The sequence below is a fragment of the Rhineura floridana genome, chromosome 3 (genome assembly GCF_030035675.1).
Source record: "Rhineura floridana isolate rRhiFlo1 chromosome 3, rRhiFlo1.hap2, whole genome shotgun sequence".
Taxonomy (NCBI): Eukaryota; Metazoa; Chordata; class Lepidosauria; order Squamata; family Rhineuridae; genus Rhineura; species Rhineura floridana.
The window spans coordinates 131,370,634-131,398,356 of NC_084482.1; the positions used below are offsets into that span (position 1 = coordinate 131,370,634).

General features: G+C 44.1%; 1 protein-coding gene across 3 annotated transcripts; it reads right to left on the minus strand.

Moving 5' to 3' along the window:
• Positions 1-1,193: 1,193 nt before the first annotated feature.
• Positions 1,194-27,678, minus strand: LOC133380529 (uncharacterized). 3 transcript variants are annotated; one of them, XR_009761463.1, is made up of 3 exons: positions 27,418-27,678; positions 26,312-26,412; positions 1,194-2,708 (listed from the first exon to the last, which is right to left on the minus strand). XR_009761463.1 is itself a non-coding variant. In XM_061617944.1 (2 exons), the coding sequence occupies exon 2, from the start codon at positions 25,980-25,982 to the stop codon at positions 24,978-24,980; it is 1,005 nt and encodes a 334-aa protein (XP_061473928.1). In that variant the 5' UTR covers positions 25,983-26,412; positions 27,418-27,678; the 3' UTR covers positions 24,909-24,977. The 3 variants fall into 3 exon arrangements, 2 of the variants coding, with proteins under 2 accessions (XP_061473928.1, XP_061473929.1); XM_061617944.1 differs by lacking the exon at positions 1,194-2,708 and having other exon boundaries at positions 24,909-26,412; XM_061617945.1 differs by lacking the exon at positions 1,194-2,708 and having other exon boundaries at positions 24,909-26,412; positions 27,629-27,657.
• Positions 27,679-27,723: the final 45 nt, after the last annotated feature.

Sequence of the window (27,723 nt, forward strand, 5' to 3'; positions counted from 1 at the left end):
GGCCTAACTTCTGATTTTCCCAATGCGTGCAGCTCAGCTTGAGGCCTTTTCAGGGTTTGTGGGCAGAAAAATCAACCCAGCAAAAAACTGTTTAAAAAAACAGTTTCCACTTGCTTAGTTAGTCCTTTATACAGCAACCAGATGAAAAGTTTTCCCTTGATTGTTCAACAGGAAGGGCATACTACCAGTCATTCATTCTTATTCTCATTCTCTCTCTCTCTCTGTCTGAAAAAGTTGTGAGCCTACCATTCAGAAAGCTTTCTTGCATGTATCAAGCATTTTTATAAGTTTACAAAAGGAAATCTATTATGCAGTAAATATTTTACAAAGTTAAGGACTCAGTCTCATTGACTTCAACAAGAAAGTTGTGCTTATTATTCTCAGCACCACTTTCCCTAGCTGTTTGACTGTGATGGTTGTATTGTAATGTGCTCTTATTCCATTTTTAAATCCTTTTTCTTTGTATTGGTGTTGTCATGATACAAGATTAAAACTGATTTTTTTTGAGAAAACAAGCTCCACACTAGTTTTTAACTTCTTAGTTATAGCATAAGCTATTTTGTTGGTTTTATACCTTTTGGTATCCCCTTGTTCACTGTATCCTTAACTGTATCCTTTCTTATGAAACAAAAAATATGCTAATCATTTAATTCCTGGTGTTCATTCTGAATTTTCTGTTAACTTGACCTTATACAGCCCATTATGTAAGTTAACACACTCTCTGCATGGAGGAGGGAGAGGGAAGGTCACTGCCTCTTCCTTCCTCTGGTCTGGCCCTCACAACCTCTCCACCAGTGAGAGGGGGTGGGATTTAAGTGCCTCCTCCTCCATGTTCCACCTAAAAATGTGACTGCCCCACCTAACAAGGAAGGCTGGCTACAGGACTGCCTCGCTCTGGTACTCCCCCCCCCATTTAATCTCAGGAAGTAGAGAGATCTTAATGTTATGATGATCTTAATATTTGGCCAAGCTCATGTGAGAGAACTCACCTGACCGACTAGGTAAGACACGCATTCCATGAACCTCATCTGCAGTACTGCTTTCAGTGCTTGGACATACTATGATGATAGACTAGCAGGATACCACTCAAGCATTGGCTGCTGGACACTGACAGAGTGACATTATCCCATTAAAGGGATAAGAGTAGCTCAGTGGCAGAGCACGTGCTTTGCATACTAAAAGAAGTCCCCAGGTTTGATCTCTAGCATCTCCAAGTAAGGCCGAGGGGGGGGGAGGAGTGCCTGAAACCCCAGAGAGCCACTGCTAGTCAATGTAGATGAGGGGCAGCCATCCAGATGTTGATGGATTCCAACTCCTCTCAGCCCCATTCAGCATGGCCAAGATCAGGAAGGATGGGAGTTGTAGTCCACCAACATCCAGAGGTTCCACACTCCCTGATAGAGACAGTACTGAGCTAGATAGACCAATGATTTGAGTCAATATAAAGCTTGTTCCTTTGTTCCTATAGAGCCACACTGAATGATGGGATTACTTGTTCCTGCTCTCACCTGGCACTCCAATATTAGCTTATTTTTCTTGGTATTTAAAAGGCAATTGCCAGAGGCCAAGTTGCTGTTAGAATGAATCTGTGTTCAATATTCAATTAACATTACTCAAAACCACAAAGACAGAAAAATCCGATTAGGAGATTCATTAACAGGGTCCCAGTGGAGCCAGGAAGAGATGTTGGAACTGTTTCAGGACTGGATTCCAAGAGGATGGAACAATTTTCAATATTCAGCACCATTTCCTTTTCCTCACTTGTATTTCAACTCATTTTGCGTGTCTCACTATCTCTTCTAAAGGCCCTTCCAGATGGAGCATTTTTCAAGTATCTACTTCTGGAAGTCATACATGATGAATTTTACCGCATATGGCTAGTCCAAAAAGAAGTCAGCAAGATACATGTGGCAGGGCAGGGATGGCTGGAAGAAAAGACTAGCCAGTAGCCCATAGTGAACCATAATTTCTGGTAAGCCACCCAGCTGGCTGCTGGAATTTTTACAAAGAATGCAGGACTAGACGGATCTTTGTTTGATGTTTTCAAAGGATAAATATTCAGGGTAATGTGCCGCAGTTTAGTTATACTTTAAGAGATTCTTAGTATGCGTTCTTGCTTTGTACATTTAAAAACATATGTGAATCCTGGGGAGTGGGGGGTCTGTTGATGATGAGGAACATGATAATGATGATCTTCATTGAAGATGTTCTTCCTGGACCCAGACATGTTAAAACAACAATCACCCAGTGGCAAATATCCCCATTTTTGGCAAGGTGTTTGAGAGGATGGAGGTGGTCCAGCTTCAAGCATGCTTGGAGGAAACTGATTACTTGGATCCATTGCAGTCTGGCTTCAGGCCTGGTCATGGCACTGAAATTGCGTTGGTCGCCCTGTATGATCACATCTGTCTGGAGGGAGGAGTGTGACCCTGCTTGTTTTCCTTGACCTCTTGTCAGCTTTCGCTACTGTTAACCACTGTATCCTTCTGGAGCATCTGAGGGAAGTGGAGGTTGGGGGCAGTGCGCTTCAGTAGTTCTGCTCCCACCTCCAGGGCAATTTCCAGAAAGTAGTTGCAGGAGGCTACTGTTTTGCATTATGGGAGTTGTTGTATGGTGTCCCTCAGGATGTCATGAGCCTTGTCGAGAACTCCTGGCAAAGTGGGCAGGAGGAGGAGGAAGACTAGGATCCAGGGGAGGGGCCCAGTGCTCTGCAACAGGAGGGGTTTGAAAAAGAAGACATCAGTAGTCTGGCCAATGACAGCCCCAACCCTGAGGTGCTGCGTGCTATAGATAAACCTCCCATTTCCATGCCTTCTGACCCTGCTCTGTCTCCAGAGTTGCCTCCCGCTCTGCCCTTGGGGCAGGAGGAGTCAGAGTCTCAGCCAGAGGAGGAGACTGGAGAAGAACAGGTCGAGGCATCTCCCCGTGGTCAAGGACACCCCACCAGCTGCCCAGACATGAACAAGCTGAGCCTGCTTGCCACTCATTGGCCCATCTTGGTCTGGGAGACAGTTCCCATGCAAGCAATGAGCCCGCCCTGTGTCTACTTAAGTGGTCTCAGGAGGCATGTCCTATATTGTTACATTAGCATCTTAGCTTGAGTGGTCATGCCTACCAATCTATGTAGAGATCTAGAGACCTGTGTATCTGTAACCTGACTGCTGTACAGTTAACTTTTGCACTAAAAGTAACAGAGAAAAACACATCAGTGATCGCAAGTCTTATTCCGAGGGGCTAAGCCAGGACACAAGATTCCATCTTATCCCACATGCTGTTTAACATCTACATAAAGCCACTGGGAGCTGTCATCAGGAGATTTGGTATGAAGTGTCATCAATATGCAGATGACACCCAGCTCTGTCTCTCTGTTCCATCTGAATCGGTAGAGGCAGGTGAAGTGTTAGTCCAGTGCTTGTAGGCAGTGATGGGCTGCATGTGGGCCAATAAATTGAGGATGAATCCTGAAAAGACAGGTGTTATGTGTTCCAGGTTCTCGAGTCCAGGAGGTGAGATGGCCTGTCCTGAAGGGGGTTGACTTGGAGGTTCTCCTAGATCCAACATTGCCACTGGAGGCTCAGGTGGCCTCAGTGGCTAGGAGTGCCCTTTTCCATCTCCAGCTGATTCACCAGCTTTGGCCCCTTTTGGACAGAGATGATTTGGCCACGTCCTCCATGTACTTGTAACTTCCAGAATGGATTACTCCAATGTGCTCTACGTGGGGCTGTCCTTGAAGACTACTTAGAAACTTCAACTGGTACACAATGCAGCAGCTGGATTGCCGGCTGGAGTTCCATTGAGATCTTATACAACCTCTGTTTTAAAACAGTTGCATTGGGCCTAGAAATGAGCTGGCAACCAATTCAGGGTGCTCATGCTTGTGTTTAAAGTCTTACATGACTCAGGCCCAAAATCTCCTTGCCTACAGACCCTCTTGGGTGTTGAAATCAGCAGAAGGGGCCCTCTTGGTAATTACAAAGCCTCTCTAGAAAACAGTGTTTGGGTATTTGGTTTCAGTAGTTTACATTCCATTATGTTTGGGAAAGCAGCTGGTCACATGTGCTGATCATAGCATAGGGTAGAGGTCCTTCCTTCCCACTGGCACAGGTGGAAGAGAGCAGAGTGGGCCACACGGGGCAAGTGCCTGAATTCCAGGGGGACTGAGAGGTCGGGACCCTTTAGTTTTTGTGACAAGACTCCCTTAAATGTAAATGTACTGCCTTCAAGTCGATTCTGACTTATGGCGACCCTATTGACAGGGTTTTCATGAGGCTGAGAGGCAGTGACTGGCCCAAGGTCACCCAGTGAGCTTCATGGCTATGTGGGGATTCGAACCCTGGCCTCCCAGGTCCTAGTCCAACACCTTAACCACTACACCACACTGGCTCTCATAAGACTCCCTTAGCTATTAGTTTTAGAAGTCTAAGGGAGAGAAGGGAACCATAATTTGACTAAAATTGTGGAATAGATAAGAAGATGGGTCTTGCAGATTTTATTACGAGGCCACTTACTGCTCTGCCCATTGACCATTCTGTAGAGCTCAAAGAAGACAGAAAAGGGGCAACACTACAATTCAGTACAGTGCTGCTGGTTGCTAATCCTCACTCAACCATGAAGCATGCTGAGTGACCTTAAATCAATCACATGCTCTCACAAAGCAGTTATGAGGATAAAATGTGGAATGAAATAATGGAGGAGAGGGACCATGGAGGCTTCCCTGAGTTCCTTTGGATGGGAAAGGTAATAAATAAAAGAGACAGGCGGACAGAGATCTATGTTCAAATGCCTATCCTGTGCAAAATTGTGCAATACAGCCAGTAATGTGGATATCATCTATGTTTGGTTGCTCATCCAGATATGCATTCTATCTACATTACTTTCAAACATGCATCCAAATGTGTGTTTCCTGCCACATTCTGTCCCAACAAATCAATTAAACACAATTCGATTGGAGTCAAGGGAGTATTAGCCTAACAGTTGCCTTGGCAATGGGGACAAGTTCCTTTTTTGACTCTTGACCCCTTGAGAAGTTTCACAGACCATTGCAAAGCAGTGAAAAGAAAAGTAAAAATAAAATAAACATTAATAATTGTGGGGGATGAAACTGTTCATAAAATATGACCCTTATTTCAGCTTGGCACTAGATGTAATCTATGTTCGTAATAAATTGGCAATGTGCTCCAGAAAGAGTAGATGAGAGTATGGCATTCTCTGATTTTCAGGATAAGCTGTGATCTATACTGTGCTGGTACCACACATGGACACGAGCTCATAGCCTCATTCCATCCTGTGCAGTCTGTCCTGGCTGCATAGGAGCCTAGTCATGGAAACAGGGCAGGTTGGAGCAGAGATCTAAAAGGAATTTCTGCAGCACAGCTGAGAGAGGGAAATGAGTTCTGTTGTAGCCAGCAGCAGTTCTGGCTGGAAAAGGCAACTGTATTTTTTATGGAGACAATATGATCTCACTTGCTTGGCAAACTCCTGGGGCCGATAAGAATCTTGCTTCTTCCTGTAGCTGATCAGGCAGCCTCACACAATAGTGTGAACCACTTGCCCTGCTGGGAAGAACATTGTTGTTACTGAGGGTGAAACAGCCACAAACACACAGAAGACACAGCCTGGCTTGGACGAAATAGACCAGAGGGTGTTTATGGACCCTAGTGCTTCCAAGTGGGCGTTCTTTAAAATACCAAGACAAAGGATGGCACAATGAGAAATTGTTCCATGTTTCCTGATGTCCATACCCTTCAGGATGTGAGGGTCTCATTTACATCAAACAATCCCACACTGTTGATTGCTGAGCTGGCAGGGATGCTGTCTTAGTTATTGGTCATCCTTTCATGTGTGCAGAGAGAGGAAATGACAACTGTTCACAGAGATACAACTTGGAACAGATGCCCAAAATTAAATTATCTCCATGATGGAGATAAACAGGAAGGGTTTGTTTTTGCTACAGACCCCACATATTCAAAAAACACACACGGTTGTAGCCAATGTTAGTCATACTTGGAGTATATGCACTGAAATTAATAAGCATGACTAATGCAGGTCCATTAATTTAAATGGGTCTACTCTGAGTAGGATTTAGCAGGATATATCAGGATATAGCACATCTGGAAGTGAGGCTCCATGATAAAGCAAGTTATCCAGGGAATTAGTGAAGGAAAAAAGGAGTGAGTGAATGGCATACCTACAGCCAGTATAGCTATATATTCTTCATAAAGGCACCCTGGTTTAAAAACAGCTGAATCACTTTTGTTTCTTGCATGAAATGCACAGCAAGTGGGCTGTTCAAAGGACTTTTTATTTATCTAGCCATTTTCTAAAAACATCAGTGCTAAAGTAGGAAATATTGTAAAGGTGCATCTTTTTAAAAAAGTGAATTAACACACTTGTGAAAATAGCTCTCTATGCCACTGGGAGAAGTGGAAACCCTACTTTGGAGTCAACCAACATTTTAGAAATTTCAGCTACAAATGGAGGTCATCAAACTCTGCTGGTTCCAGAATCTATGGATCTTTGGATATGTTCCTCCTCCAGCCCACTCCTCTGGGATATTTCTCAGCCTTTCATCTGTGTGACAGACTGTTGGATGCAACTGCTTAACGCAGGCTATGTGCAGCGGTATAAAGTTTTTATTTAATGAGGCCAGGATCAGGATGGAGCAGTATTGCAGTACACGGATGGTATGAAAAACTGTTGCATCAGTTGCCACATATAGCTACAACCTATTGAAATCAATGGCCTGTACAGAAGAAGGAAAATTTGTTTATGGTTTTAGATCTAAAAGGTACCATTTTGCTTGGTACAAATACAGCTGTCATATCATTCTTTTTTACTTGTTAACATTTGTACTCTTCCCTTTCTTCCAAAGAGCTAAGAGCTGCATGTTAGTTCAGAACATAACTTTGAGAGATGAAGACTTGCACAAGGCTACTTGGTGCGCTTCATAGAGATTTGAGCCTGGATTTCCCACATACAACCCCAGCACTCTAGCACGGTGCCACACTGGCACCAATACTGAAAAAACAATGTATGTGTCACTTGTACTCCTGAACTGACAAGGAGGAAGATACGTGAGTGTCCATGTGGCTAGGAAAGTAGCTCCATTAATCTGTTGAACAGACAGGTGCAAGAAAAGACAAAGAGAATCTAATAGGCAAGGGTCCTCAGTGCTCAATGGTGGAGCATGTAGTATGTTTGCTGATGTTCCAAAGTTCAATTGCTGGCAACTGTAGTTTAAAAAAAGATCAGGTAGCAATTGCTGTGAAAGACCTCCACCTGAGACCTTAGAGATTGCCAGTTAGAATAGACAGGTATGGACTAGATAGACAAATTGTCTGTAGAACATAAGAAGAGCCCTGCTAGATTAGGCCAAAGGCCCATCTTATTTAGAATCCTACTTTCATAGCGGCCAATCAGATGCCAATGGGACACCTGCAAGCAGGAAGTGTTCTCCTCAGCAGCGTCCTCTGTCCCCAATATCTATAATAGTCTTTCCCAACCTGGTGTCCTCTAGATGTTTTTGGACAACAACTTTAATCAATCATCTCTGAGACAATTGGGTAGGCTGGCTGGGGCTTCTGGGGATTGTGGTCCCAAACATTTGGAAGGCACCAGGTTGGGGAAGGCTGGTCTGTAGGGTCTCTAAAAGCCCCCTCAAGATATGCCTGATGCTTCAGGCACAGCCACCCCCAGCAGCATACTATGGAAAGGGGACCCATGCCAGAATGATTACTTCACACCAGAGGTGTAGTCATCCAGGGACGCAGGGGGGGTCTTAGACTCCTTACTTTTTGGGGAGCAGGGTCTCTTTCCAGCATCTTATGAGCTAATCAGCAAGAAAGGAGAGTGGGTTAGCCACTGAGAAGAGTCTTCTACCTTGTCCTTTCCTGCTGATTTGAAGCCAGAGTGAAAGGAGTCAGCCACTGAGAAGACTCTTCTCAGCAACGAACATCTCCCCTTTTATGCTTTTTGGCTCCTACGGATGCCTGCATTAACAAGGATCTCGTTCTCAGCAACAAAAAAAAAAGATGGGTGAGGGCGTGGCTGTGACGATCATGAAGGGACCCTGCACTTCCGCATTTACACTGCTGCTTCACAAGGTAAGTCCTTCTTCTCACAACACATAAACTGGAATCTGTTCCCACGCCAAGTAGTGATGGCCACCAACTTGAATGGCTTTAAAAGAGGATTAGACAAATTCATGGAGGATAGATCAATGGCTACTAGCCATCATGGCTATGTTCCAGCTCCACTGTTGGAGGCAGTATGCCTTGAAATACCAGTTGCTGGGAATTGGGTGGGTGGGGAGAATGCTGTTGCACTCAGCTACTTCTTGTGGGGTTCCCAAGGGCATCTGGTTGATCACTATGAGAATGTTGGATGTTGAACTAGATAGGGCTTTGGCCTGATCCAGGAGGGCTCTCCTTATGTTCTTATGAGATGGTAACGGGGCCCAAGATTACCCAGTTAGCAGGGTTTTAAATAAGTCTCCCCTGTCCTAGTTTCATATGGGTGTGTTTAATTTTGTACAGAATCCTACATGCAAGGAGGAATTTGTTCCAATGGCAGCTTGGGGACTAAATAGCTTCAGGGGGATTTTTTTGGCAGGAAAATGGTGCGGGGGGGAAGGAGTTGATCCTCTCTCCCATTGCACCATAGTCTCGATTCAGATTCTTCATTCCTTGCCTGCTGTTTTTAAGGGAGGGAGTCAGTAAAGAACTACACATATGTGTGTGTGTGTGTGAAACTCAAACACTAATGTTCATTGTATTTTGAAGTTCTTTTGCTGTTACATGAGTCAGTATTGGGCCCACAAGTACGTGCCCAAGCTGGAGAAACTGTCTCCCCACCCCCATACACACCTCCACCCATTCTCTCCTTGCCCCTTAGGCCTTGCTGAAGAACACCTTTTGTCACCCTTTAACCTCTTCCATTAAGCCTTTGGTTTAATTCCTTAGTCCTCAGCTCCACCTGAAGAGGTCAGCAAAACCAATGAGAATTCTCCCCACTTTGTAGCCACATTGAAGGGGTATTGAGGGGTTACAGTTGGGGGAGGAAGAGATAACGCTCCTCTTCCTAGGCTGTGGTCCCTATAACAATGGGGGGCATGCCTATAATAGGGCAGAAGGGCGTGATAGAAATATTTTAAATAAATAAATAAAATTCAGGTTGCATATTTATAGCTGATGGAGAGGTCTTGCACAACAAACCTGCTTCCCCCAAAGATTAGACAGTTTGCTATCACGAAAGTGATGGGAAAATGCAGTGGAAAATCTGGGATAACACATGCTTTGATGGAACATCATCTAACCTCCGCATAAACAAATCAGAATGTATACTGAATACACAGTTCATCTGGAAGCACCATACGGTTAGCTTTTAATGCTGTTTAGTTTAATTATTGAATGTGGTTTTTTGGTTTTATATTGTATTTTATTGTATTGATGTACGTCGCCTAGAGTGGCCGTTAATTCGGCCAGATAGGCGACTCATAAATAAAATTTTATTATTATTATTTTATTACTGCAATTCTATTGCCTCAATGGAATATTCTTTCAAGTCTAAATTCAGTGGGGGAAGCAGAAGGATCCTGTGGACGTTAGGGAAGTGTCTGTGGGAGCCTGTGCGCACCACATGGGCTATGACTGTGCTAGTTAGTATATATAGTACACTGCTTTGAATTCAATAGCATGGTGGATTTATGTTCTATTAATCTTGTTAGGCCCATACTGGGAATTTATTTGTTGCCTTTCTACTATAAATATACCACTCAGGGTGGCCTTCAATATATAAAAATGCCAAGTTCATAAAAACAGTACAAACCAATTAGGAAAGATATGAGTGGTACTTATCTGTTCTCTTCCTTCAACTTCATTGAGTGTCCCATGGATTTCTCCCTTGGCCCAAGTGTGTACAGGTCAAGATAAGTGACACTTTTCCTGACGTGAAGATGAAGTGATGGAAAACCTTAGTTTTTACCTGTTTAATAGCTGCCTGACAGGAAGAATTTGAGACACAGGAAACAGAAAATAAGTTGGCAACCCTCTGAGTGTGTGTACACAAAGCTTGCCCATTCAAAACCTTGAGAGGATACCGACCTTTAAAAAATTGCATAGAACGAATCATTCTGCTCTACGTGGTTTGTCCCACCAAAGCAGGACTAGTGAAATTCTCTATTCTTTGTCACAACTATGCTATTTGCAGGAAGCACCTGATGGGTCAAATGGCAACATTTGTGTGGAATTCTTAGCAAGAAAATGTAAAGGAGAGGAAGGAGTTACCCCCCTTTTTTCCATGCGCTAGTCCACCTCTGCTTTTTGTAAAAGGGAGAGAGTGAGCAGTTGTAAGCACTTGCCTTACAGCACGTGATTGACGCGATGTGTAGTCTGACCCTCATGCTCCTACATGTAGAGGTTTCCCAGAACTCTGTACATTTGGCCATTGAAATGTGCACACTGTTAGCTAATGTGTGGTTGGAGAAGCAAAAGGGAGAGTATCCTGGGTCTGTGCTCCTATGGGAGGAACTGACCAATGGAAGTGGCACATATGAAACTGGCAGTTGCTGCCAAGATGGGACATGCAAACACTGCTCAAGTGCTTGGCAGAAAAGGGACTGAACACTAAATTTCAAAGGAAAGATAAATGCCCTAGGGAGTACATGGCCAATTAGCCACTGCAATTACCGAGAAAAATTATGGCATTCTTAGTTTGGAGGGTCCTGGTCCATCTTCTCTTTGAAGTCAATGCCAGCCTCTCTATCCAGCTGTAATGAGAGCTAAAGTGTGCCTTTTATCCACACAGTAAAATCAGTTGCCAGGCATTATTTCCATGGCGGTAAACGCAGACAAGCAACTCAGTGGAATCTCACAGCTTATTAGAGTGGGCAGATACAGTGGAAATACCCCCAAGAAGCTTGCTTCTTTCTGTTTAATCAAATGGAGTTAAGCTAATGTTTACTGTGGAAAAGGGCACTTAGAAAAACACTATCTTATGTATTTCTTTAGGAAAAAAATAGTTCCTCCATTATAAAATGCCTGAAATGGTATATAAAAGCATAAAATTAGAACAATTCTGAAGAAAGAAAGAAAGAAAGAAAGAAAGAAAGAAAGAAAGAAAGAAAGAAAGAAAGAAAGAAAGAAAGAAAGAAAGAAAGAAAGAAAGAAAGCTAGCCCAAACAGCATGGCAAACTAGCAGAAGCAAATTCCAATTCAAAATAAGCTCAAGCAGTACATATCTTTTCTTTTTAAAAAAAGCCTTTCCAAAATTCCTGATAGCAAAAAATACAACAGTGAGATGGTTGCATTTCTTGGGGGAGGAAATTCACAGGGTGGGTGACAAAGCCCCAGGACAGTCCTCCTCACTGTGCCCACACATTTCTAACTATTGTGAATGAAGGGATGCAAAGTTAGGCTGCCCTCACATATCTGAGGAAGCAGCAAGGCACGTGTGGGCCCTGTCTATGTTCATCGTCTTCTGCCTGCTGCAGAATCTGCCCTTGGCCAAATGTCACTTGGCATTATGTAGTTGCTTTATCCATGCTGCCTTCTAAGGGCTCCCCTTCTCTACCTGTTAAAGCATTCATAGCATATAGCTCTAATGGGGGAAGGGCTGTAGCTCAGTGGTAGAGCCCATAAACTTGTGTGCAGAATATCCCTGGTTCAGTTCCTGGTCTCTCTAGCTAAACCTGTCAGCTGATCATCGGTACTTTGTAAAGTGCTGTGCCTTTTTGCAAGCACTGGTGCCTGCAAACCCCGCTTTTGCCAGGGAGCTGCATCTTCACCTCCCCACACCTGATGTCATATATAACGTGAGGTGTATGTCAGGTGGGCATGGCTTGGCTGAAACAGCCTGATAGGCCAAATGGGGAGGGCTGGCTGGCCTCATTAGGCCTGTGGGCTGATGTTTCCCCACACTTGAAGTGAGGTGGCAAGTGATGGAAAAGTCCTCTGCAGTACACTAGGAGAGCTGCTGCCTGTCAGAAAAAACAATGCTGGGTTGTTGTGGTTTATTGCCCACCCTTCATCAATAGGTCCCAGGATGGGTTACAAAATCTAAAATATAATATTAAAAAGAATTAAAACACATTTCAATCACAAGAATAGGGTGGGTTATGAAAACACACATCCCAGGAGCCAAAGGCCAGGGTGAAGCGGTGTGTCTTTAGCATTCACCAAAAACTGTATAGCAAAGGTGCTAGACACACCTCTGTAGGGAGGGAGGGAATTCCACAACTGAAGGGCTGCCAAACTTTGGAGGGTGGCAGAACTACCAAGGAGGCCCCCCTCTGCTGATCTTAACACCCGAGAAGTGCAGGGAAGGAGACCGTCCCTGAGATATTTGGAGCCTAAGTTGTTTAGGCTATAAACACTAACGTGAGCACCTTGAACTGGGCCTGGAAATGAAATGACTACCCATGCAAATGGTTTAGAACAGGGGTTATATGAGTTCTAACAGGAACCTCAGCCAGTAATCTGGCTGCTGCAATTTGGACCAGCTGAAGTTTCTCAGTCATCTTCAAGGGCAGACCCACGTAGAGTGCATTGCAATAATCCAATCTGGAAGTTACCAGAGCATGGAGTACTGTTGTGAAGTCATCTCTGTCCAAAGGGGCTGTAGCTGGTGAACCAGCCATAGCAGGAAATAGGCAGTCCTAACCACTGAAGCCACCTGAGCTTCTAGTGACAATCTTGGATCAAAGAGCGCCCCAAAACACAAACTTGCTCCTTACAAGGGAGTACAATCCCATGCAGAACAGGTCATCGTCCCATCTTCTGGACTCGAGAACTTGGAACACACAACACTTCTGTCTTTTTAGGATTCAGCTTCAGTTTGTTGGCCCACATCCAGCCCATCACTGCCTCCACACACCTAACACCTCAACTTCTTCTGATTCAGATGGCACAGAAAGATATAACTGAATATCATCTGCATATTGGTGACACTTTACTCCAAATCTCCTGATGACTGCTCCCAGCAGTTTCGCATAGATGTTAAATAGTATGGGGGACAAGATGGAACCTTGCAGGACACTACAGGAAAGCTCCCATGGTGTTGAACTGAAGCTTCCCAAACTACTTTCTGGAAACATCCCTGGAGGTAGGAGCAGAACCACTGAAGTACAGTGCCCCCAACCCCCACCTCCCTGAGCTGCTCCAGAAAGATACCATGGTCAATGGTATCAAAAGCCACTAAGAGATCAAGAAGAATGAGGAAAGTTACACTCCCTAATCTTTCTCTTGACAAATGTCATCGACTAGGGTGACCAAGGCAGTAACAGACCAATGGTTTGACTCTATATAAGGCAGCTTCATGTATCCATATCTATATGTAGTATAGAATTGAAGAATGGAAACGGATTGTCTATCTGATCCAAACTCCTGTTTAAAAACAGCACCCGTTCCAAACAATCTATGAAACCCAGATTGCAGAAATGTACCTCAAGCAGAAATGAGGTGCGCTGGAAGAGCACTTACAGAACAATATTATAAATTATTGATTCAAGAGCCAAGCACTGGACAGATGGGGGCCAAGAGCATTAGCTCCTTCATGGAAGCTGTTTAGCAATCATTGGATGAGATGCAATAGAGGACAGGGCTCCTCTATTGTCCAGAAGACAGGGGTTGTGCAGAAGACAAGATTTTGGTAGGGGGAGCTTGTCACACAGTGGTGAGAAAAGTGGTATCTACTAAAAGGAAAATTTGTTAATAATTGCAAGTAAAATCTTTACCACAGCCACCCTTGTGCTAATCAGTTCTCTCAGCCTCAAAGTTCCTCACCTATAAAGTATGTTCACTAATACGCAAAAAACCTTGGAAGGGGATGGGGGGAGGGGCAAAGGAAGGGGGAGGGAAGGGGCAAGAGGGAGGGGATAGGAGGGAGGAGAAGGGAGGGTGGGTTTGTTCAGTTGCATACTTTTTGAGTTCAGTAGGATTTATTTCTGTGCAATCATGTTTGAAAATGGAAATGGACTGCCTTCAAGTCGATCCTAACTTATGGCGACCCTATGAATAGGGTTTTCATGGTAAACAGTATTCAGAGGTGGTTTTACCATTGCCTTCCTCTGAGGCTGAGTGGCAGTGACTGGCCCAAGGTCACCCAGTGGGCTTTATGGCTGTGTGGGGATTCGAACTCTGGTCTCCCAGGTCATAGTCCAACACTGACCTGGGGGAGGGGCAGGGAAGGGAGGAGGAGGGGGGATTGAGTGGGTGGTCTCTGGGCAGAGGGGAAGCCCTTTTCCTTTCCAAAATGAAAACATTGTGAAGTTCATTGCTTTTCAGGGTTTCCCCCACCTTTTTATTCTAAAGCAGGTACATGCAGCCTCCCACCCAAATTTAAACCAAAGCTGTCCCTGGCCACATCAACACCAGGCCTTCATTTCACTTTGGACAGTCATGGCTTCTCTCAAAGAATCCTGGGAAGTGTAGTTAGTGAAGGGTGCTGAGAGTTGCTAGAGACACCGTTCCCCTCACAGACATTTAATCAGAGCGGCTGTCCTGCCCAGAGTGCGAATCACGAGGTGCAGATGAGGATGGAATTAATTCTTGTTTTATTAGGGAAATTGAAACATCAAAGGCAGTACGCTTCATAGACTTGCTATGCTAACTCACTTCTATCCCTAAGCCACATAAGCATACTCTGCAGCATGAAGGAAATTGACTCAGCACCCAGAACAGGGGGCGCTACCTTAAGCAGGAAAGGTCTTCACCTGTAATCTCTGACTCCTTCACAGACCCTCCCCCTGGCTGAGGTGCTTCTTGCATGGGGCGAAAGGGGGCATGTCTTCGCTGGCTCATCTGACAATACAGGCTCGATAGCTGCCGGCTCAGCTTCAGGAGGCGGGGATACGTTTGAAGTTTCGGGAGGGGAGCTCAGGGGGGTTGGAGTTGGCATGCGTGCCAGGACATCCTCCAACGGCTCTGTTGAGGCGTCTGGAGGTGGCGCAAAGTCTTCTTCGGTGGGAGAACTGTCTGTGGGAACTGGCACAGAGTCAACCACACCCCCTCCCCCATGGTCCTCGAAAGTGTCTACACCCCCTGATTCTTCCCCTTGCTCTAGCTGAGGGATCTGCATCTCATCCAGCCCCCTTCCTTGATTCCCCTGAGGGAGCTGGGGCTCAACAGCGGCTGATTGTTAAACCAGTCTGGCCACTGGAGCTCTCTCAGGGGAATTGGAGTCTCCTCTCAGTACCCTTCACAAACGACACTTCCCAGGATTCTCTGAGGGAAGCCATGACTGTCTCATGTGAAATCAAAGTCTGGTGTGGGTGTGGCCACTTGATTAGGCAAGCCAAGAAGCTGTGAGTCTGGCTTTTAGAACACTGACAGCTGGTTCTTACTGAGCATGCCCAACATTATCATTCAGTTCAATGTAAGAATTATTAATTAAAAATCATCCAGGCATTTTGTTTTTACTTTTAAACAGCAGAAGATGGTCAGAATATGGGGCAAGGTCAGTAATAGGATTACAGGTACTCTGTGAACATGGCTGATTTTTAATGAATTTCAACATATTGTTGCGTGCCTCTCCCAATCTCCGAGCAGTGAGATTTCAGGGATCCCTGCACTCCTCCAGGGTTTGGTTTCCTTTGGGGAAGGTCAGCGGAGACTGCGGTGTCTTTATGAAATATGGTTTATTTATTTACACACATTCCAACCTGAGCTCAAGATGGAGGGGGTTCAAGGCATCAGCAGTCCAATATTCAGCTTTTCCATCTGGGTTGCAGGAGGCACCCCAAATGCCTTGGTGCAGAGAGCCAGTCTCTCTCTGCCTGCCTTCCAGTTCCCAGCAATTCTCTTGCCACAACTCAAACTACAAGCCTCTACTGGGCTCCAGGAGGGGGGGGGATGCTCTCCTGAAGAGTTTCAATGACAAAAAGGTCTCCCTGGCCCATTCACCGTTGCTAGGCAATTGATCGGCCATTATCTTACCTTGCCAATCTATTTGGTTAACAAAAGACTCATTTGACCAGCAGAGAGTTCCTCATTCCAAGGCACAGGATTCCAAATCAGAGGCTGGAAAGGGGACCCACAGGAATCATCCATCCCAACCCCCATGCTCATAACAATATTATGAGAACTCTGGCAGAAAAATGTCCAAAAGGGCTCTGGGTTTTTTCTCTCCCTTTTTAGACTTTGAACTCTCTATTCTCTCTGACTGTTTTGTGTATTGCCATGAAAATTGAGAGGGTTGTCAAGCAAGCATTTCTGAGTTCAGGACTATAAATTTTGTAAGCTTTTGTTTTGAAATGAGCTTATGGGAAGCATCAGAATGGCATGAGGGGTATTTTCAATTTAACATTGAAGAATGTGAAAAATCCACACTGGCTATGGTATACAGCTACTCTCATGGTTGTATAATGTATGAATTAACTGCCTTTGATCAGTTTTTGTGTACTTCTGATGGTGACCAGTTGTAGACATTTGTGTCAGAATTTTTGACCTATAATAACTCAGATATAGATTTGTTGTACTTGTATAGGCAGGTTATCCAAAATATCAGAAAGAATGCTTCCTCCCATAGTGATCTGTCCAAGATCTGAAAGGGAGGCCCTTTGGGTGGTCCTCTTGTCCATTGACTTTTGTGATGGAGGGGCCCGTAAGAAGTCAACATAATCTCTGAGCTATCCACTAGGATAGCTCTTTCATAATCAGTCACCACCAGTTCAGACCCCACAATCATACATGTGAAATTAGGATTTTTTTTGCTCCCATGTGCATTGCTTTACATGTGCATACATTTAATTGCATTTACCGTTCACCAAGTTTGGAGAAATCTTTTTGGAGCACCTCACAATTATTTCTTATTTTAACCACCTTGAACAATTTATTATCAGCAGCAAACTTGGCTACCTCACTGTTCAAGCCTAACTCTAAATCATTAATGAACAAGTTAAAAATCACAGGTCCCAGTACTGATCCTTGAGGGACTCAAGTGTTAAACCATCATGAGTCAGAAACCCTTGTAGATCTACTACAAATCACCTAGAGAGCTACCAGCCAATCCTTTCTTCAGTCTCTGTGCAAGCTTCCCCACCTCCTTGTCTGTCATGATTTTTCACATTTTCTTCTCTTTAAATATTTTCTATAGCAGTTATTTCTGGAATTTTGGATTTAGTGATTTCAGTTTGGTCATCATGTGAAGCCCTTGGGAGAAGAGGGCAGTGCAGTGCAGATTGAAGAACAGGCCTGCTTTCAGGACTGGTGTAAGATTTTGAGCAGGAGAGCTCTACCATTAGGCAGAGTGAGGCGGTTGCCTCAGGAAGCTGATAATATGGGGGAGAGAACAGCAGCAAGGTGTTGAGGACAGAGCTGTGTGCATGTCACACAGGCAACAGGGAGCTACCCTGCGGAGTAGTGGAGGATGTTGTCCCTTTGCCAGTGCTGAAGCAAGATTCAACCACTAGTCCAGTCACTGTCTGTATGTGGAAACGGAGGTGCGGGCGATGGGTTTTTGTTTTGTTTTTTACATCAGATAGCAAAATGTCTTGGACCAGCTCTGATTTAAGACTCAGAGGCTTGTGGTATTGAATCTCTCAGCTTTCTTTGACACCTTATCCCCTCAGCATTGTGCGGAAACTTTTTTTTTTAAAAGGGTGAATGCAATGTAGCTTATAGTCCAGAAGACAAACGCAAGGAAACTCTGCATGTACTCATTTGAAATAGGCACATATATCTGAAAGAAGCTTTTGGAGGAGGAGTTGTCAGCTTTTGGAAATAGGGTTGCCAGTTTTTCAACTGTCGACTGTAAGTGAGCCCGGTCAGTTTCCCTCCTGGTCAATTGGCACTCCTATGTAATAACAGAAAATGCAGCCATCTAGGGGTATGAAAACATAGGGTAATGTATTGAGCTATCCCCAGAGAGGAAGGGAGAGGCTTGTCTTTTTCAGCAGTGCAAGGGATTGTATGTCTAGGGATGATCTAGAGCTGGCCTTTTCCAGACCATAGGAACAGAATGGGGAGTGGGCAGCCCTTCCCATATGCTACTGAAATAAACAAATCATTAATTATGGTGACAGCTCCTGTCCTAATCTACCCCCTCCCTGCACTTAATTTGAATCAGGCAGCAATGGCAACAGTGTGTGTATGAGGGGAATGAAGTTCCTGCACTGCAGAAAAAAGGTTTCAAAGGATTTTCAAGGTGCTGCTCTGGATTGATCTAATAGTCCACCCAGTGGTCCGCTCTGGATGCTGCAGAGAATGTAATTCTCAAAGGAAATTAAAGTAGTGGCATCACTGGCTGCACAATCACCATCCATTTAAAGCATATTATTTCCCCCAGAGAATCCTGCCAACCCTCAAAGGGATGGGGGAGAAATTAAATTAGTTCGCATTTAAAGCCAAATTTATCAAATTTGCATTTTCTGAAACACAGCCATCCTTTGAAATTCACACTTACCCAAATATTGCGATGCAATTCTCCAACCAAGCAATGTTTACAAAAATGCATATATTAGTTGAATGTGTACATAAAAATGAATATATTAGTGAAATTAACATACAAACATGTAATATGTTAGGAGAAACTGCTGGCAAAGATGTTTACATTAGTCAAAATTGCATACAAAACTGTGTTTATTAGGAGAAATTCACAGAAATGCTTAAGAATGTCTGTAAATTGCTGCAGAGATGTGGAGAACAAAATTTAAGATTGGAAAAATGAGAAACTGAGAGAACCAAAATTGACAGATCCTTCCATCCCTACCCCTCAGAGCTACAATTCCCAACATCTTTAACAAACTAAAGTTCCCAGGCATTTTGAGGGAAATAATGTGCTTTAATAGTATTGTGTGTATACAGCCTTTGCTTGATCAGCCTTTGCTTGCTTCCTCAAGTTCAAATTCAGAAGTCAGTGAAAGCTATTGTCCATAACCAAGCTAGCGTGAGGTTCTATCACATACCCTGAATGCCTTTGTGGAAGGGAGTAGCTCCTGGCTTGACTCCCTGCAAGTGGGAGGGGTTGCTGTAATCTTTTCCATGAGGATCTGTGGAGCTTTCTAGACATTTATTAAGTCCAGTATACTGTTTTGGAAACTACCCTGATCTAGAAGCTTGTGGTGCATAAAAGAAAGAAAGCAAAAGCAGAGAATGTCTCCAGTCTCTGTTGATGAATTCCAGTTCCCGACACTCTCTATTTCGGGATATGATATATTCTTGAAATGTGTATACTCTGAAAACTTGAGTTACACAAGATCATTTTATGTCAGGAGTGGCCAACAGGGTGCTTTCCAGATGTTGTTGGACTACAACTCCCATTAGCCTCAGGCATCATGGTCAATGATCAGGGATGATGGGAACTATAGTCCACAAAATCTGGAGGGCACCATGCTGGATTAGTTCCTCCTTAGCTGGTATAGCACAGTGGGGAGGAGAGCCTGGCTGGGAGTCCAGAGTCTGAGTTCAAATCCCCGCTCGTGTCTCCTGGGTGTAAAGGGCCAGCTAAAGATCACCCTGACAGTGAGGGGCTCAGGGGTTATGTGCCCTGCCATCTGTGCAGCCGTGGGCAAGCTGTCCCAAGGAGCCCAGTTGCCCCCCAGCTGGCAGTTGTGGACAAGGAAGGGGCTGGCTTGTGCAGCTGTGGCAAGCTGAGCAGGCCCTAGCCAGCTGGGGAGGACTAGCCTCAAAGGGAGGCAATGGTAAACGCCCTCTGAATACTGTTTACTATGAAAACCCTATTCATAGGGTAGCCATAAGTCGGGATTGACTTGAAGGCAGTCCATTTCATTTTTGTAATAATAACCCTTAAACCCTCAAGGGTTTCAATATATGTTGGTGAGTGAAGGACAGGTTGCAACGTGTATTAATAATTGTTTGTCTGAAATATGAAGGTGATGTTTATTCTGGATTAATTAACATGGAATACAGAGGTATGTGTGAATGTGACATTTGGTACTACTCTTCAGGCAACGAAACACGTGAGAAGAACAATGGGAATAGGCTAGCACCCCCCACCCAGCTGTTTTCTTTGCCTGTTAATCTGTATGAAGTGGGGGAAATCAGAGTTTCGAAATACATGGGGAGCCTCCCTGGTACAAAAGGCCCCTTGCTTCACACTGCTCCCATGAACTGGATGGCAATGAAAATGGGATATGGTGCAAGGACGCATCTCTCTGCTGCCTCCCCATGTTTCCTTGCCCTCATTGATAACTCCTAAAGAGCGTGAAAGGCCTATCTTCCATTACTTTGGCTAGTCCCTTTTCTACTGAGAAGCTGCAATTTTTTTGTGTGTATGGTTCATATACGTATTGAAGGAATGTCCCCTCGGTCCAAGATGGTCTCCTGGCATCTTTCAGGAGGGTGTCCCATTCAAAAGAGAGAACTCTGCAGTTGGCAAAGCTTTATGCTAGTCTTGACTTTGAACTTGACAGCTCAGATAGAAATAAAAAGGATAAGGATGGTGTGCAGCTACTCAGGGGAGGAAAGGGAGGGAGAAAGTAATCTTGTGAGGAATGGAACCACCGACTCTTGTGATGGCAGCACAGTCCAGGAGATTTGAAGCCTACTCCAGGATCTGCTTTTACAAGACATGTGGAATGTCCTTGAATGCCCTTGACAACACTCCTTCTCCCTCTATTCCAAGTGCCTGGGGCCATACTTTCCCTCCATTGGCTCAGTGTATGGTGATGAGATTATTGCATAGGCCTTAAGAAGAGCTCTGCTGGATCAGGCCAGTCAGGCTAGAGGTCCATCTAGTCCCAGTATTGTCTTCTCACAGTGGCCAACCAGACACCTATGGGAAGCACGGAAGCAAGACCTGAGTGCAACAGTGCTCCCCACTTGCGATTCCCAGTAACTAGTATTCAGAGACATACTGCCTCTGATAGTGGATGTACAACATGGCCATTGTGGCTAATGACCACTGAAAGCCTTGTAGTTGTAGTTCTTTCCTACTTTGTTTTTTGAGTTTATCCCTAAAGGACACTGATATAAAAAGGGACCTGAAGAGGAAAAAAGAGGGCAAAATGAGAATAGAAGGAAGGAGAAAGAAGTCAAAACGTGTGAAGTCCCTTTTTTTTAAACTTCACTTTCCTCACCAGAAACAAGACACAAAAGAGACATTTCTAGGGTTTTCTCCTGCTATTGGGTTTGGAAAGCCAGTACTTATCTGGGAACCACAACCCTAATCCTTGATGCTGTAGTTACTCAGTGATGAAAGCTGTGCACTCTGCATATTATCATAGGCACTACACCAAGGATGAGGTGCCTGTGGCCGTCCAGATATTGTTGGACCACAACTCACCTCATTCCTGACCATTGGCCATGCTGGCTAGGACTGATGGGAGTCAGAGTCTAACAACATCTGGAGGGTCACATATTCCCCATTTCTTCACTACACCAAATGCTGCTTCCCCTGTCATAACATCAAAATGTAGCAATCCTATGAACATGCCAGATCTTGTAAGGTTAGGAGACTCCTTGCAGGCACTCCACTAGGTTGTGTTGTGGCTTTCATGCTGGTCTGTCATACGTCCCCAAGAACACTGCTTAAGAACATAAGAACATAAGAAGAGCCTGCTGGATCAGGCCAGTGGCCCATGTAGTCCAGCATCCTGTTCTCACAGTGGCCAACCAGGTGCCTGGGGGAAGCCCGCAAGCAGGACCCGAGTGCAAGAACACTCTCCCCTCCTGAGGCTTCCGGCAACTGGTTTTCAGAAGCATGCTGCCTCTGACTAGGGTGGCAGAGCACAGCCATCATGGCTAGTAGCCATTGATAGCCCTGTCCTCCATGAATTTGTCTAATCTTCTTTTAAAGCCGTCCAAGCTGGTGGCCATTACTGCATCTTGTGGGAGCAAGTTCCATAGTTTAACTATGCGCTGAGTAAAGAAGTACTTCCTTTTGTCTGTCCTGAATCTTCCAACATTCAGCTTCTTTGAATGTCCACGAGTTCTAGTATTATGAGAGAGGGAGAAGAACTTTTCTCTATCCACTTTCTCAATGCCATGCATAATTTTATACACTTCTATCATGTCTCCTCTGACCCACCTTTTCTCTAAACTAAAAAGCCCCAAATGCTGCAACCTTTCCTCGTAAGGGAGTCGCTCCATCCTCTTGATCATTCTGGTTGCCCTCTTCTGAACCTTTTCCAACTCTATAATATCCTTTTTGAGATGAGGCGACCAGAACTGTACACAGTATTCCAAATGCGGCCGCACCATAGATTTATACAACGGCATTATGATATTGGCTGTTTTATTTTCAATACCTTTCCTAATTATTGCTAGCATGGAATTTGCCTTTTTCACAGCTGCCACACACTGGGTCGACATTTTCATCGTGCTGTCCACTACAACCCCGAGGTCTCTCTCCTGGTCGGTCACCGCCAGTTCAGACCCCATGAGCGTATATGTGAAATTCAGATTTTTTGCTCCAATATGCATAATTTTACACTTGTTTATATTGAATTGCATTTGCCATTTTTCCGCCCATTCACTCAGTTTGGAGAGGTCTTTTTGGAGCTCTTTGCAATCCCTTTTTGTTTTAACAACCCTGAACAATTTAGTGTCGTCAGCAAACTTGGCCACTTCACTGCTCACTCCTAATTCTAGGTCATTAATGAACAAGTTGAAAAGTACAGGTCCCAATACCGATCCTTGAGGGACTCCACTTTCTACAGCCCTCCATTGGGAGAACTGTCCATTTATTCCTACTCTCTGCTTTCTGCTTCTTAACCAATTCCTTATCCACAAGAGGACCTCTCCTCTTATTCCATGACTGCTAAGCTTCCTCAGAAGCCTTTGGTGAGGTACCTTGCTTGAAAGGGCATGATCGCTTCTGGCTTTTCAAGCAATTAAAATAAGTCCTCTGGGACTTTCTTTAGCATCTGCTTCATTGAATAGACTTGGTTCAGCACAGCCCTGGCAGCTGTTATCCCCAAGTGAGGATTCTGCTTACTTGGAAAGAGAGATCCCTTGCACACTGCCAGTGCCAAGAAGTGATGATTTGGGCTGGGTCCCCCACCCCCTGGCTAAGCAACTGCTTATTTATTTCACAATAATGTGTGTAATTCTTAGCATGCTGTCCAAATTGTAATGATTGCATAAATTACATTTACTTGTGTGGGAACATGCACTTGTGGCATTAGGACACTTTCATGGAAAACTGTAATGAACCATGTGTGTGTGTGTAAATGTAGCCTAAGTGTGATGTAACTGCAATAATTTATGTTAACTGCAATCATATACAATCTACTGTCAAGACTAGCTGACTCAATGGCAGATACATGCATACTTAAGATAGATTGCCCAAGATAGATAGATTGCCCATGCTTAATGATTACCAAATGTTCCTTCCTTCCTTAAAGGGATACTTTTATTTGGATATACAATTTTTAAAATTTCAGATCAGGGATGCTGCATAAAGCTCAACAACCAGTTTGTGTCTTATTTTGCTATGCAGGCTTTACTGTGCTAGAAAGCTGGATGGGTGTTTATCATAGTCTCCCATTTGCGATATGTAACACTTCTCTCATCCCTGGGGAGTTCTGGCGAGATCCATCGTAGCATAGAGGCCAGAGCACTAGACTATGACCTAGACAGTCCCAGGTTCAAATCCTCTCTCAGCCATGAAACTCACTGGATGACCTTGGAGCAGTCACCATCTCGCAGCCTAGCTTCAGTCACAGGATGAGGAAGGAGGGGGAAAGTTCTATGTATGCTTCCCTGAGCTCATTGCTGGTGAACCTGGGTTTGGTTTGTATATGATGAACTTGTGGAGAAGAAACCACTTGTCAGAAGCAGGTGCCGCGACACAAAATAAAGCAAACACCATATGTGGAGTGGTTGATTAGGTGGTTCTACAAGAATAAGTGAGGCCCAACATGAAGTGTGTAGGTGCCCCCTATGCTCCAAATCCCTGCAAATTTTTTCTAAAAGCCCCCAAACCTGGCCTTACTTATATGCCTCGTCAAAGAGCTGGTCCTCATTTACACGCAACTAACCCAACCTGCTAGCGCAGATCCAACTTTCTAGCCTGGAAACTGGAAGGGACCAGATTTAGCCCAGGGACTTTCATTTACTGACCCATTCAAATGGCTGAAGGGCTTAGTATTCATCTTGCTTTTGGGAAGCCTTGCTGCATGGATTTTGTTCATAATTAGGTACAACTAAGAAGAAAAAGAGCTAATAGGCCTATTTTTCCTTCTTTCCTCTGTTGACATAGCTTCCTAGAGTCATCGGGAGCTATTTGCTCTTCTTTTACGATCTGTGGAATTCTACAAAATACATGAATTACACATAGATGATTGTAGCAGCAGATGATTCTCTTGCTCAGGTAGTGGGGCTGGAGTAGTCAATAAGTGGCCTTTTCATTTCAACAGCGATTTTATGACCCAACGCCTCCATTTTTTAGTAAATTATTCCATAGTATATGATTACAAAGAAGCAGATGCTACTTTGCAAGAGAGACAGATACGTAATAATGGAACATACACTGAGGTAAAACAGTATAAAAAGGTACCAGAACTTTTTAAGGGCTAAAAAAAGGCCCTTGGATATTTGACATAAACTTTTTGTCTTTGGTGATACTGCCATCATGTGGCTGATACTCAGGTTCTGGCTATATTTTCTTCTATCATCTTAAGAACATAAGAAGAGCCTCCTGGATCAGGCCAGTGGCCCATCTAGTCCAGCACCCTGTTCTCACAGTGTCGAACCAGATGCCCACGGGAAGCCCACAAGCAGGACTCAAGTGCAAAAGCACTCATCCCTTCTGTGGCTACCGGCAACAGGTTTTCAGAAGCATACTACATCTGACTACGTTGACAGAGTACAGCCATCATGGCTAGTACCCATTGATAGCTTTAATCTTATTTATTTATTTAATTAATTTCATTTATAAACCGCCCATAGCCAATGGCTCCCTGGGCGGTGTACAACATACAATAATACAATAAATCAACAAAAATCACTAGATATAAAATACAGGTACATAATAACACTAAACAGTATTGAGATAACTAAAATTAAAATATATAAAATGCATTAAAATGCCTGGGAGAATAGGAAGGTTTTAGCCTGGCGCCGAAAGGATAACAACGTAGGCGCCAGGCATACCTCCTCGGGGAGACTGTTCCACAATTCGGGGGCCACCACCGAAAAGGCCCTGGATCTTGTCATTACCCTCCGAGCTTCTCGATGAGTCGGTACTCGGAGGAGGGCCTTAGATGTCGAACCAAGTGCACGGGTAGGTTCATAGCAGGAGAGGCGTTCCATCAGGTATTGCGGGCCCACACCGTGTAAGGCTTTATAGGTCAATACCAGCACCTTGAATCTGGCCCGGAAACAAATTGGCAACCAGTGCAAGCGGGCCAGAACAGGTGTAATATGTGAGGACCGATTGGTCCTCGTCAACAGTCTGGCTGCTGCGTTTTGCACTAGCTGCAGCTTCCGAACCATCTTCAAGGGTAGCCCCACGTAGAGTGCATTACAGTAATCCAGTCTAGAGGTCACTAGAGCATGAACAACTGAGGCGAGGTCGTCACCGCACAGATAGGGGTGTAGTTGGGCTACCAATCGAAGATGGTAGAACGCATTCCGAGCCACCGAGGCTACCTGAGCCTCAAGTGACAAGGAAGGATCGAAAAGAACCCCCAAACTACGAACCTGTTCCTTCAGGGGGAGTGTAACCCCATCCAGAACCGGATGAACATCCTCCATCTGTGCGGAAAAGGCACTCACCAACAGCGTCTCAGTCTTGTCTGGATTGAGTTTCAGTTTATTAGCTCCCATCCAGTCCATTATCGCGGCCAGGCAACGGTTCAGCACATCAACAGCCTCACCTGAAGAAGATGAAAAGGAGTAATAGAGCTGCGTGTCATCAGCATACTGATGGCAACGCACTCCAAAACTCTTCACGAATTTGTCTAATCTTCTTTTATAGCCATCCAATTTGGTGGCCATCACTGCCTCTTGTGGGGGCGAATTCCTTAGTTTAACTATGTACTGCGTGAAGAAGTACTTTCTTTTGTCTGTCCTGCATCCCATCATTCGGCTTCATTGAACGTCCATGGGTTTTAGTGTTACGAGAGAGGGAGAAAAACTTTTCTCTATCCACTTTCTCAATGCCATGCATAATATTACACACTTTTATCATGTCGCCTCTGACTCGCCTTTTCTCTAAACTAAAAAGCCCCAAATGCCGCAACCTTTCCTCATAGGGGAGTTGCTCCATCCCCTTGATCATTCTGGTTGCCCTTTTTTGAACCTTTTCCAACTGCAATATCCTTTTTGAGGTGAGGCGACCAGAACTGTACACAGAATTCCAAATACGGCCTTATACAATGGTATTATGATATCAGCAGTTTTATGTTTAATACCTTTCCTAATGATTCCTAGCATGGAATTTGCCTTTTCCACAGCTGCCACACACTGAGTAGACACCTTCATCTTTTGCTCTCATTCTTATTCTAGGAAAAATCTTTCAGGAGAAATGGGGGTGGGGGAGGGGAGAGAATATATAAATAAGTCCACATTATTTTAAAACAACCTGTAAAGAAATATATACATCTTAATACATACACACCAATACATAATAAAAGGGCTCTATCTCTCAACAAAATATCTGGTTTCCTTCCTTCCCTTAACCATTTGAACATTCTTTCATACCGTTGTAATCCAGTAATCTAGTGTAGGAACCATTATTTTCTCCAGTAAGAACTGAATGTAAATTCAGCTGCAGTTAAGAAATATATTATATTTTCTACTAGAAGTACTATTAATGGGTTTGTTGGGCAGGTATATCCTATTATGCTCTCTATTTCACTTAATACAGATTCCCCAAAGGATTTTATTGTTGGGCATACAATGCTTTACATCTCCAGCAGGTCTTGTTTGAGCCTGGATATTTGTTAAGGGCTAGCACTAGTGCACCACAGGGCTGATTAAATATTTAAAATAAGTATGTATGCATTCATATAAATCCTTTATTTACATCTAAAGAATAATTTATTTGCTACACACTGAACATGAGCAGCAGGAGAATGGATACATTTCCACTATGCTTGTTTTATACTGTTGAAACCATACTGAATCACCATTGGGCAAGAATTAATACTTGGCTTCTTGAACCACTGGATTAAACACAGAAGTCCCCTCAATGGGATTTACTTCCTAGTAAGTAGTAGGAATCTAAAGCTGCAATCTCAACCTAATTCATTGAGAGTAAGCCCCATTGAATTCAGTAGCATTTACTTCTGAGTATACATAGATTGTATTTGAACACGAGATTAGAAAAGAAAAGATGCATAAATATATGTGAATTCTTGGCCTTTATTTAGCTACTTAACTTGTAACCATTAATTAATTGTGTATAAAATCATGTAACTTTAAAAAAAAACAATTTTTTAAAAAAAGCATTGCACTGTAAATCTCACTGATTCTAAATAGGCATGCAGAGGATTGCGCTGTAAATTGAATGAATTACCGGCTTGAGGTTACTACCGACGGGGAGAAGTCTACAGACAGCAGCATGAGTGCGTGCGTGGTCCCTAAGCCATATCATTTTCCTCCTCCGTTTTAGAACGGCCTGGGTAAATTAGACCGCCTGGATATCGGTGGACATAACGCCCTGAAATTCCATCCGCAAAGGAACGAGAGGGACAGGCAAAAGAACAAGACGATCGAAAAACACTGACCCTTTCCGTCGGCAACTTTTCTCATACCATCACGACTTATCTCTCGCTGCACTCCGTTTCACTTTGTGCGCCTGCGCCAGGGCCGACACTCTATG